Below are 13,270 nucleotides of genomic sequence, written 5' to 3' on the forward strand. Positions count from 1 at the left end.
TCTACTGAAGTAAAACTGAAGAATTTTGGTTTTTTTCAGAACATAAATAAGGATGCAAACATCATTACTGCAGACAGTAAAGTGCAGAGCCTGGGCCATAGGGAAAATTGGCTATTTTTTGACGATGTGTAACAGTCTGGAACATTTTTGACACATAGGAGTCTGTCGTCTCCAATTTTTTTTGTGGTCTCCAAAGGATATCTTAACGAGAACTTCAGGATTTCATAAGAAGTGAAGACTCACTGCCCTGCACTGATACATGCACCTCCACGAGAACAGTAAGCTTTTTTTTTTTTGTGCTTACTTGCACAATGGACTTGAAGTGGCCTATGGCCTACCTTGAACATCAGTGTTTCCCACCACATTAATAACACTGATGGGATTGGAAACTGACCATCCTTTATGTCTGGAATCAGTGTTGCAGAAAGTAAGCACTCATTGCTCCAACCAAGGCCTTAGAGTCCACTGTATTAGTACAGCTGCCATAGAAATCTAGAAACAACTGGATTAAAATTTTGCCCTCTAGGTCCAAAAGAGCTCTTAGACTGAGGAGAAACAAAAATGCAAATGATGTAGGCAATTCAGGCTTTGGTTCCAACACATGTTCCTTATTTACTCTCACAGTCAGAGTCCTCTAGACACTTAAGGTAAAAGACCAAAATGATCAGTCCTTTTTTCTGGGCACTTTGTTCTATACAGTACATACATAAATCATACTTTTGTTTTAGCAGCAGGGGCTTCTCTCGTAGATAAACATGTGTTTTGTCTAAAACAAAGCAAAACACCAGAAACATGCCCCTAGAAATGGATGTTGCTTTGAACAATCATTTAAAGGCCAAACACTTCCTGAACAGAAATAAAAATATAACTTGACAGAACCTGTCTCATTACCCAATTTGCAGGAGAGAGCTTTTGTGTGTAAGTGTATGCTGGGTTTTTTTGTTTTACAAAATCCATTAATGGGTTCCTGTCTGTTTCATATTTGAGCCGTGTTCTTTACTCAGCTTTCTGACAAAGTGAATTGCAGACTAATACATTTTAATGAGACAAGACATTACCTTTATGAATGACCTCATAGAGAAGAGGTTGGCTAACATGGTTGAAAGGCCTGGTGCCAGGCAGCTCTGGGCTATGAAACCCAGCTTGAGCTCAGCAAGACAGATTGCATCATCCCCTTCTTTCCAGTTCCAGCTTGGGATATTTAGCAGATGAGCCTGGAAAACAAACAAACAAAAGCCCACTGATGAAGAACTAGAAATATTTCCTCAAGTACAGCAAGTATTGAAGGGGTTAACAGTGAATGATTTTCTTTGTCCCTGGCTTTGTTACTTTTCCCGAGTAGGCAGAGGAACTGCATGTATTTTATTAGAGTTCAAATCTATGCTAAGAAGCATTCCTTTCTTACCAGCTACAGACAAAATCTGACATTTCTCAAACCATGTTCTGGCTGTGACACTGCCAGGCCCATACTCACAGTTAACGATTCACAGAATATTGGAAAGTTTTCCTTCCCTTCTGTCTTATTTCTTTTACAGCACTTTCAGCTACTCTCTGTCTGATAAAAGCACATACATAATATACAAAAATCTTACATAACTTAGTTTACAACTTTTGTGAAGCTGCAACCTTTATAAGATCTTGTAATTTAGTAAGGTATACAACAGCTTCTGTCTTTTCTATTGAATTCCTTCCATCCTGAAAGAAAGCACTTGACTTCGGAGAAAATTTTCACTAAGACTGTTAACTATAAGGGTAGAATAAAGAAAACAGCTGATCAAGAGAGAACTCCAGTATTGACACTGGTCTATTAGTATTATTCATTTTTTCTCCTAACCCTATCAGATTCTCTCTCCCATCAGCCTTGCAGAAATGCCTAGACATAAGGAGACAGAGAGGCCTTCACCCTTTTTTCCCTTCATAAGTGAATATTACAGTTCAGCACTTTGATAAAAACTATTCTTGAAACCACATTTATTATAAATAAAGAGGAAAAGCGCAGTATTTAAAAGATCTTCCCCTCTGAACCTGTTTAAAACAGAGAAACACTTTTATTCTACTAACAGCCAGGCTTCTTCTATCCACATACAGGAAGAGGACATCACAAGCAACAGTGATTGCTCTTGTTCTAATGAAAGGTTACAGTCGTTAACAGTCAAACCTTCCTAGTACCAGGATTACTGTATTTCATTGAATGAAGGTCTACCCAGCCAAGCTTTTCCTTCAGCACTGGGCAGTAGTTGATGCTTTTAGAAATAATAAAAGAAGCAGAACACAGTCTGTCCTCTGATATATTTTTCATACTGTTGTTAATCATCAGTTTATGAACTTCCTCATCGCAGTTTTGAATGAAACTACTTCCTTGTGCTTAAATGCCACAGATTTATCATCAAAAATTGGCCAAATTCCTTTCCAAAGTGGATTTATAATTTGATCTCCACAATATTTTCACAAACAAACTCCACAACTGAAGTTTGTTTTACATTAAAAAAGACTTAATTTTATTTATTTTGTACATCCTTTGCAATGTCAGGTCTACATTATCATGCTAGAAATACCAAGTCGCAATAAATCTCCAATAAGACAATAATTCTATGCATTTTCTTCAAGTATCCACAAAGAACTGACTTCAGATGACTTGCCTAGAGGCCACCAATTGGGTACACACTAGGGTAGCTCTAGTGTAATAAGAGGAGCAAAACTTATAGAAGCTGAGAGGTTAAAAGCTCATCTGTAATGAAGAGCAACTATGGACAAGGTAGCTCTGAGAATTAGACCCCAGGCAATTAATAAATGTCAGAGGATTTTGGGAAGGTTCCCTAACATATATAAATAAAACTGAATTATTTTGTGACAGTATTACATGACAGTTTATTAGTACATTTTTGTTTGCGAAGAAAAATGCTTACTATTAATGGAGATAGAAAAAGTTGTGTATGAGTGAATGCAATGGAGCAAAAAACTCTGGAGAGACACCCTGTTGGTTGTCAGGTTACCTTATTGTGATACTGCAACATCTGAGTGATAATTCTTATCTTCGGGTGGTAATTCTTTATTGAAATAACTCTAAAAAATAAAAGAAAAAACAGTAGTTTTTAGCTGGTGGGATATTTGGATAATGTATCTCAACACTGTAGTGTCAAGTCTCACAAATAAAACTGCGCCCTCTTATTCATCTGTCTGTAAATAATACCCACTAAAGTCACACCTGTACAATGTTTACATGTAGTCAAACTCAGTTAATAACTATACTATAGAACATCAAGCTTCAGGAATTATTCAGTTGAATGGTTTGCTTGTATGGAATTTGCAGAAAGACTTGTTTTAGCAGCTCTGTTTAGATACTGTACTCATTCTGTTAAGCAAATAATACACTTGCAATTATTTTGTCACCTTCAGTGATTATCTTGTCTTTGAATCAACATAATTGATCGAGTTTTCTAATGACAAATACCTGAAAATAACTCCTTTCTTTCTGCCCCACCATATATTATTTATTTACAGTTGCTAGAAATTCATCATATTTAAACACCTTGAATGCTGATTTTGTTTGACATAAATCCATATACAAATTCACCTTAATTTTTATGGATTATTCCAAATTTAAATATTGACACTGGTATCTGAATTCTGACTTATAAAGTATGGGGCTACTCCCATACTCTGCAGCTTAACCGCATTCTTAATTGCTTCATGAGCCTAACTGATACTCAGCTGTGTACGGATTAAAAGTTTGAGAAATAAGTGGACAGATAACATATTATGAAAAGAGAAACGTGAAATTTAAAAACAGCTTAGAGCAAAATTAAAGTCAGAAACAGGCCAAAACCATCAGCTCTGCATATGCAAACTAGAGGCAGAACGAGAAGATAAAACTATCAACATGAAGAATACTCTGAATCACTATGGAATCACCAGTCTCGTAACACTGAATGCCATAACTGTTCACATTGGTGTTTTGTAGGAAGTTGCAAACTGCTGCTCTGGCTTGCGCTTTGAAGCACATCAAAGCAAGAGCATGAAACAGCTAAAAAAAACCTCATAAGCAGGATTTTATGTTATCTTTTAGAAAGAGAAAACAAGTTTTCCTTCTGATTTTCTTTTTTTAATTGAATTATTTTAACATTCAATTGTGTTGAATTAAATTCAATTAAATGTGAGAGAAACACAGCAGAATTCCACTCCCAAAGTAACAGTTGCATTTTACTACACTAAATATATCTATTAAGAAGGTACTAATCTGCAACTGGAATATTTTTAATGTATTTATGCACTTAATGTAAAAATAAAGCTTTCTGCACTGAAACTCAAAAGCATGTTTGGAAAAGAAAGAGGAGGCCACAAAAATGATCCATGAGCTGGAGCACCCTTCCTACAAAGAAAGGCTGAGAGAGCAGGGGTTGTTCAGCCTGGAGAAGCTCTGGAGAGACCTTAGAGCAGCTTCTAGTACTGAAAGGGGTTAGAGGAAAGCAGACGGGCAACAAAGCTCTGTGCGGCTACAGCACATCCAGACACCAGAAGTAGCTATTCCGAATTAAGAACCAAAAACCTATTAAAAACTCATGACCTTACCTCATAATATTGGAGGCATCTTCAGCATCTGGGTCAGCACAGTATTTATTGGCAAGGATTAGGCACGCATCTGCTGACTCTATCTGAGACACCAAAGAAAAAGCAAAGATAAATAGTAACCTCTCTTTTCAGCATTTCTTTCATGATAACACGTTAGGGAATCCAACACTGACATCATAAGTGTGAATGTCAGTTATTAATATTGCTAATCAAAAGCATTATGATGCTAATGTGTGTTACTGTGAACGATGACAACAGCTCTCATATATGCATAGTAATTTCTCGACACTTGCCTGTGTTGCTCAGACCAGGTCACTAGTTTAATTATTGATCCTTACACTGTATCAGCTGAGGCATGAAGGTGTTAATGGACATATGTTTTAGAATCTATATTGAAATCTAGAACACTAAATCCACAGGAAATTCCTGTTGTATCAGTACAGTGCTCTGACAAGTCATGCAGCTTTGTTTGGGAACTTAAGTAATGTCCTCTTAAAGACAGGAAGAGGAGGCTGAACTCATGATTTAGACTCTGATTGCCAGTTTCAGAGAGCAGGAGGAGAACTGCTCTGTCCACAGGATCTCCATGTTCACACAAACCTTAGCTCCTTTTAACTCAAAACAGATGACAAAAGTATCTTCCAATGTATATAATCAAACACCAACACAAAGAAGGGTGGAATACAGAAACCAAAATACTAACATACAATTTCATGGTCATAATTGAAACTTCTTTTCTGATTAATATAAATAGCATATGTTGGGCTACAAAAGGTTAAGCAATTTCTGCAGATAAGCTGGACAAAAGACATGATTAATATTCCAGAATGCATTAACATTGCATTAAAATATTCTTGGCTTCAGTAGTTGGTTTACATTCCATTAAAAAAAAAAAAAGGCAGAAACATGAGTTAATGCCGTGTCTGACAGCTTGTCATCTTTTTATTTGAGCTTCATGCTTTGCTTGAAAATACAAAGTAATTTACCATAGAGAATTCTAGACAATAAAGCCATCTCATTTTAGCTACCAAAAGTCTTAAATCATATTTTTTCCAGGATTCTAGACAACAGAAAAAGAGTTTGACAGGTGAAAAATTAAGTTTCTAATCATTCTGATGAAGGTAAGACAATAGCAATTTAAGCAATTACTATAAGACAATGTTCTATTATATCAAACATTAATGTAAAATAGACTCTTGAACAAAACCCTAAGGAAAAATTCATTAAAAGTTCAGTGGAGTGACAGATAATGTATTTTGAGCCAATGAGTTACTGTAGTTTTGATGATCTACAGATATAGGCAAAAGATTAGGTTTTTTATAATATAAATGATATCATAATTTATTAGACAAACTAATAGAGATGCACAACCAATCTTTTGGGGTTACGTGAAGTAGAGCTTTACACTGTTTTTGTCCAAATAACGCAACGACTACTTTTTAAGAAGGCAATTAGCAGGAGAACAGAACAACAGAGCCGTTACCTTCACTCTCGCCAGATCATGGGGATTAAGGACTGAACCCTGATAAAATTCCACCTGAGTGAAGTGTCGTTTAAAAAGAGCTTCCAGCTCAAGGTTAGGGGAGATACTGCAGTGGGAAGAGGAAGAAAACACAAGTGAAATGAGAAGCCAGTTTCCATAACTACCCCATTTCCTTTATTTATAAGCCAACCCTTCTGTTTATTTTAGGTATTCAGACATCTGCTGATACATTTCCAGTGGTATAGAAATAGCGCGCAATACCTAAAAACGAAACACTCTACTGCTTTCCCTTCTTTTCTTCTGTCTACAGAACTTCTGGCCCACTTCACTGTGCTGCTCTGCATGTTCATTCATTGTCAGTTCCTCACAGATGTGAATTCAGAACTGGTGCAAACATGCTCAAAAAATCCTCTCCCCAGCATTCTTCACAGAAAATGTCCAGCAAGACCATCGTCCTCTGCGTGTCCCCATCATTATTAAAACTGACTGCATCAAATAAGAGAGCTTATTGTGCAAAATCCCTAACAGTTGGAAAAGAAGCCCTGCAACACGGCCTGTATGGGCTACAATTCAAACAAACATGATTATGCTGTGACTTTCAGTCTCATTCCATTTTGCCATAAACCAAACATAAAAAAAAATTAAATGGACCATAATCTATTATATAATGAGGCACCACCCTTGGATACCTTTCTTGATGCCACTCATGAAAACAGAACGCTAAATGCGATAAAAAAAATAAAACAGATAACATGCAAATTTTTGTCTGAGAAGGTACAGAAGAGAGCAGGCACAAACAAGTAATCAGGTGCTAAACTTTGTGTGCATGTGCAGTTTCCTGATTCTTATCATCATGTCGAAATCTAGCTCTCTCCTTTCCTCTGACAGTCAGTCCTTGTCATTGGAGGGAGGAAACAAGCAAACACTGTAGTTACCAGAGGATACCATCTTTAGTTCAGTTTGAAAGGACGAGATAAACAAATTGTGCAACAGCTGCTGATTCTTAGCTTTTCAGTTCCTTTTGTTGAATTATCACAAATGATCCTTTAACTTTTTAATCATTTGCTTTGACAAGAAGGAAAGTAGGGAATGTGTTGCTAAATGCAAAAATATTACTCATTCACAGCTCGCAACACTTCTAAACAGATGCCATTCTAGAGCAAAAAAGATCTTTCCTACTGTGCCTCTCTCTAGCAGGTGGCTATTTCAAGCAGCTTCTGCCACAGGCAAGCCCGCTTGATGTTGTGTTACATGTAACACACAAAACCACCTTAAGACACCTTTCCAAATCCCACATCGGAAAAATGCAAGAGACCGTGTATGCGTGTGTAGGTATGTATATATGGGTAAATGAGCACTAGTAGTCATCACCATGGCAAGAACCTCTTTTCTCTCTTCACGATATTCGTAAAGTAAAATATCTCATTTATATCAGAACTACATCTGCACCTACATTTTTCCTATTGTAAACACTTTGTAATGTGAAACAAGACATTTTTCCCTACTGAAACCAGAGGTGAAAATAAGTTTTCAGATTCCATAAGTTTATACAACATGCAGTAATTTTCAATAATTTTACCAACCTCAGTAGTTTCTTCAGAAATATTTGCCAGTAAAGAAAATTCTCACATCTATTTATTAGTATTTCAATATTTTTCATTTTCATAATTCCTCCCACTTCAACTACATCACAATTGACATGACTGGGTTTGAAGTCTGTTTGCTTGAAACACCTATGCTTTGCAATAGGGCATAAAATTTGCCAACAACTTTCTTCTGACTACACTGTTGACAGAAATAATTGCAAACATTAATTTTACGTTTATTTGGGGACTGTAAGATGCTCTGCCTTCCCAAGAAACATACAACTTAATTTAATAAATTCTAGTAACAGACAATGAGATCAATCTTGCAAGATTACTCACTTATGCAGAAAGACGATTTCTACGTTGACATCATCCCTATCCTTGTGCAGGAAGTCCTTCAGGAAGTTGGACACACTTTCAAGTGTTATGTGACCACAGACAACTATGTGCCTGTTACAGAAAAATCAGAGTTAATCTTGCAAAGAAAGTAAAACAAGGAAGCAAGGAAGCAAAGAGGAAAATCATAATTTATAGGCCAAAAAAGCGTATTAGTATCTTCTTGATATATCTAGATCCTATTCCGTCAAGTCAGAGAAGGAAAACAGCAGTTCCAAAAGGTGCTTTGCGATTACAAATACATATATGCTCCCACTTGCGAAGACCACCATTACCAAAGCATTTGGCCAAGTTGCATTACACATTTAACCATAAGTAGCATCATTTATATATCCACGTTTATACACTGTATACCCTTTCAAAGTCATATTTATTTATTTTACACATCATTCTCCACATCTTCACCTCCTATACTGAGATTTACTGTTTAAATTTTTGCTTTATGACATAATGAGACAGCGAATCTCCCTAAAATGATTTGATATTTTTCCATGGTTGAAAGCAGACGCTTAAGCCAAAGGCAGTGCAACGCCTGCCAATTACAGGCCATAAGCAGTAAAAAGAAATCTTTTTCCTCCCATAACCCCCAGAAGGAGCGTGTGTTACAATGAAGAATCATTATTTATCGCACCATTTCAAGAGATTGCTTCGAAAATCAAAGCTGGCACAGATTGTGATGTCACCAAGGTTTCTGTTGCTCTGTATCTCCGTTAATATATGTATCTTACCACGTAAGATAGAAGCTCAATATATAGCTACACACATTCTTGAGTTCTACATCTTAAATTGTGAGAGCCTGAAGAAAAACCTAGGAAATTGCTCTCTTCCTCAATTAAAGGATCTTTCCTCCTTTATTATTGTAAAGTCAAATCTAAAAACCTTCCATTGTCTCACAATTTCCTTCATGGAATTAATTCAACACCAGCTTTCATTACTGCCACAGGTTTAAGATGGACAGTGATATCGATATGCCTTTTGCTACCACTTCCAAATACCACATCACTCACAGAAGGTAGGACGATGGGAAAGACATTAGAGAGAACTCATAAACAATCAGAAAGTCAACTTCATTAGTTATATAATCTACACACAAATCCAACAAATAAACCATTCAACACACTTATTTGGCACTTGAGCTGCTAAACGTGAAGCAAAGCTGTTCCAGGGGCAAGATGTACACCATCCAAATCTCACCTACAATCTCATAACTGTTCTGTGGAAAACTCAGTAAAGCAGAAACCCCATTGTCTGGAAACAACAAATAACAAGTGGCTGCAATAATTACTTATGTAATGGACTATAATAGGCGGCTGTTTTTGCTTCATATTTCTATGCTTGTCGATATGTGTGTGTAAAGTGCATAGAATGCATTGGAAAATGGATAATTATCCAGAACAAAAAACACATTGGTAATATGCATCATGCAGTGAATAATACCCTCATCATGCGCTGTCAATTTTGCAGTAGTTAATATGGTCAATAGAAAAGCAAACCACAAACTATTATAACAGTCCAGCACACCTTGTGATATTGATCTACTGTTGACATGCTGATAAATGGCATAGGACAGAGTTTTCAAGCTTTTTTTAGGAAGATGATAAACTCTTTTTGCATGAGCTCTTAATGACGTCGCCAGGACAATGTATTTTAGAAACAGCAGCAGGCTATAACTTCAATGGTTTCATTCTTTTTAACAGGTAAGGGATATATGATTATTTGAAACTCTGATGATGCTATTTTGAATTTAATTTAGGACTAAATACCAGGAACTTTTATTGCTAAACTAGCCATCCAGAGTGTCCATTTGAATTCAGTATGATTTTGCTCAATTTTAACCTCAACTTTTGGTGCGGTAAGTGTCCAAAACACTGAGTTTTCAGACAGTAAACACTTAAAAACACAAAAATCCCTAAATTAAAACCTTCCTGTTTTATGAGATGGCAAGCATGTTGTCAGAAAACAAAATGTAAATTATATTAGCTCATCCTTTCTTTGTGCGAGGCTCCTTAAGAGATTTCCTGTGGGATCTTTGCTGCAACCTCTGTACTGGATAAACCCATGCCTATTTCTCCCTCTTCAGAAGCACTCTTCCTCAGTTTCCCTATGGTCAGTTGCCTGACTATCACATTATCACACACACTGTTTGGTCAGGATAATAACACAGAAGGGTAAAATATCATTTCAAGCACCAGGATTCATTCCCCTCAAATGCATGAATGACCATCCAATATATCAATGAAAATGGAAAATTTTTATAACAGAAATAATTTCTTTTTGTAGGCAACTATGTTGTTAGCTTTAGCTCTTGTGCTGCATTTCATTCCTATGCAGAAAATTTACTTCCTTCCTGGGAGATTTCACTTCAGGTGGGTTCCATTCTGAACTAGAGTCCACATTTTAGAAATACTGGTAAATTGAAGAGAAAAACTACAAGCCAGATAGACTGTGCAACCCAAATTGGAAAAAAAAAATACATAGGACTGTAAGATTACAAAATAATTCAGGTTGGAAAAGACCTCCCAAAGTTATCTACTCCAGCAATCAACACTGTTATGATTTCCATTCAGTAGGATTTCATAGGAATCTGCTCCAGTGAAATTAAAACACTTGGCTCTCAAGTACTCTTGCATTTAAGCATCAGGACTGATTCTTCTGGAAGTGTCACAAGGCATCTGTATTGTGATTTCATTTTAGCACACTAATTTGGGGCTGGACGTTATCTGTTCTTCTCTTCTCCACTCTTTTTACATAGTGCAAGACAGTGCCCCGAGCAGTGATTGCAACAAAACTTCCTGGTTATCAAACAATATTTTCTGATAAGATACTGCATTAATTTTTGGTTGAAAACTCCCACAAAAAACAATTTTAACATAAATTATATTTTTGCTTAGAAGCAGAAGAAATTGAAAACAGATTTCCTACTTGCCCAGAGAGAGTTATTAGGTATGTTATTTAAGAAAACTTGGAAAGCTTATATTATTCTAATCTGTCCTGTGTAAGATTCGAAGATTTATAGCTTCCTCTGTTTCTTCCAATAACCATTCCCTTCCCATGTACCACCCATTTTCTTCCATGGATCGAGGGTTTAAATAAAGCCAACACACTGGATATCTTTTGTTTTCAGCTAGAGTTGGTTGGTAGGAATAATAATTTGGGGTCAACAGAAATTTCTTATCTTTGCATTAAGTTTTCTATTTATGAAAAACTAGCAAAAGAGTATTCACCTAAATTATTATGGTTTCCAGTGTTCGTTGCTTTTTTTTTTTTTATTCTTCAAAAAAAAAAAAAAAAAAAGTAGTAATTCCCTTACAATACTGAAAAAAAATTATTCAGGAGCATAGACATTCTTATGGCTGATAAGTATTCCAGAAGACTAAAGCTTCTGTTAAGTAATAGTTGCCATTGTTCTCATGTATCAGAAGCTAAACCACCGATTGAATATACTAGTAGGAAACCATATTACATGACTGTGATACTGCAAAAACATCTTTTACAGAGAAACTAACACTTATCAGGAGCCATATTCTATCAACCAATAAAGCCAGGCTAACTCAGTTCTCTCCCATATATACTTATCATGCTCCAAATTAAGTAGAGTGACCAAATATGAAAAATTAGTACAGTTCTACACAGCTGAAATTCTCTACACTCCCTAATTTTTTTCCACTCAATTACTGACATAATGATATATTTACTAAAAATACATTAGCTTCTCACAAAGTAAACAAAAATAGTGATAAAAGGTCCAAAGCTACCACAGATACAAACAATATGAGGAAGAAAAAAAATCAAGTAATCAAAAGCTAAACCATCTAGAACTCTGACATGAGATAATTGAGAACATACACTTAATGCATGTAAATAGTACTGTAAATGAAAACAGACCCACTCTGAACAGGATTCTTCAAAAAGCATCTTTGCATCGCTCTTCCTTCAGAGGACACAATGCGACACGCAAATCTTTTGCCCGTTTATTTTGAAAGAAATTACATCCATTTTATTGGAACAAGAATAAAGAACTTGAAAAAAACTGACTCTAACTAGCCTGTCATAATAAATCAAAGATGATAAACAGAAAATTCTCCTCAGCATTCAGCTGAATACATGGTGTTCCCTTGTCATGTAACTAAATGAAGTGTGGCATATATTGATCTAGATGCCTCCATAAAACTGCAATATTTATATCAAATACACATGCTCAAATCTATTTATGGTCTTCCCGCTTAGTGTTCAGATCATGTCTTCATCTATCGACCATCTAAATTCTTTCTTTGTATACCAGTAGCAGGCTGCTGTGGTTGAAGTAAACAGGTTCTTGTAAAGCCCAGCTGGCTTTCCTCAAAAAAGGATGAGTTTCAGTCACTTTTTCTTATTAAGAAATGTCAATAAGTGTCAAAAGAGACTGTGCATATGGTGGTCTTGTTTATCTACTAGCAGTATACATTCTTTAAATATACCAGTTTACAGTACATTCCGAGATGCTGGTGGTTTTTATGATATACCTAACATTATTCAATATTCTACTAATTCAGTTCAATTAAGTCAAGACCTCATGCATGTGCTTCTGTGTCTCTCTCTTACTCAGTTAAATGCAACTTTTACTTTAATACAAACTCCACTCGCTATCTATACAAATAGAGCAGTAGGTGCTGTACAGTCACAATTTCATCTTTTTCTCTTTTTTTCCCACAACAAACTTGAAGCCAAGGATGGTCCTCTAAGGACCACTTAATTTAGCCAATGCGTTTAGTGAGCCAGAACAATAGGTTATAATATTTTAAACATTAAAAAAAAAACAACCTTGCCTATGTATTACACATATGACAAAAGCCAAGACTTAGAACTACTCATCTAGAGTGGACACAAAAAAACCCCAAGCCAGATTGGTTTTAGAAAAATAACCCTAGTAGGTATCAAACTAAACAGTGTTGTTCCCATACTGGCCTTTCTGCATCAGTCATTCATATTTGTAAGCACAGAGCTCAGAAATTAAGACATAATATTTTTAAAAACGCAGCTGTAAGCTCTCTGTTTTCTCACTCTGATTCTTACATCAGGCTCTAGGATCTTCTAGTACAATGGAGACGAGTAAAACCATTCAAAGATACAGCAAATTGTCTGAACGTGTAACAACCCAGCAGCTTTAATTTAACGTTTGTACTCCCTCAACTCTTTGTTAGAAAGTAGGTTTTCATTATTCTCTTCACTCCAGAAAGATAAAAAATTTCAAATGTGC

At 35.9% G+C, this 13,270-nt stretch overlaps 1 protein-coding gene across 37 annotated transcripts in view; it reads right to left on the reverse strand.

Annotated features, from left to right (window-relative positions):
* The window catches only part of KCNMA1 (potassium calcium-activated channel subfamily M alpha 1), a 427,072-nt gene that overhangs the window by 131,706 nt on the left and 282,096 nt on the right, over positions 1–13,270 (reverse strand). For all 37 annotated transcript variants that reach the window (XM_054072172.1, XM_054072163.1, XM_054072142.1 and 34 more), the window contains 5 exons: positions 7,978–8,088; positions 6,053–6,158; positions 4,570–4,652; positions 2,994–3,063; positions 1,059–1,214 (listed from right to left, as the gene is read on the reverse strand). In XM_054072172.1, coding sequence (XP_053928147.1) covers positions 1,059–1,214; positions 2,994–3,063; positions 4,570–4,652; positions 6,053–6,158; positions 7,978–8,088 — 526 coding nt within the window. The remainder of the gene's footprint in view (positions 1–1,058; positions 1,215–2,993; positions 3,064–4,569; positions 4,653–6,052; positions 6,159–7,977; positions 8,089–13,270) is intronic.

This window comes from Cuculus canorus, chromosome 7 (genome assembly GCF_017976375.1).
Source record: "Cuculus canorus isolate bCucCan1 chromosome 7, bCucCan1.pri, whole genome shotgun sequence".
Lineage (NCBI taxonomy): Eukaryota > Metazoa > Chordata > Aves > Cuculiformes > Cuculidae > Cuculus > Cuculus canorus.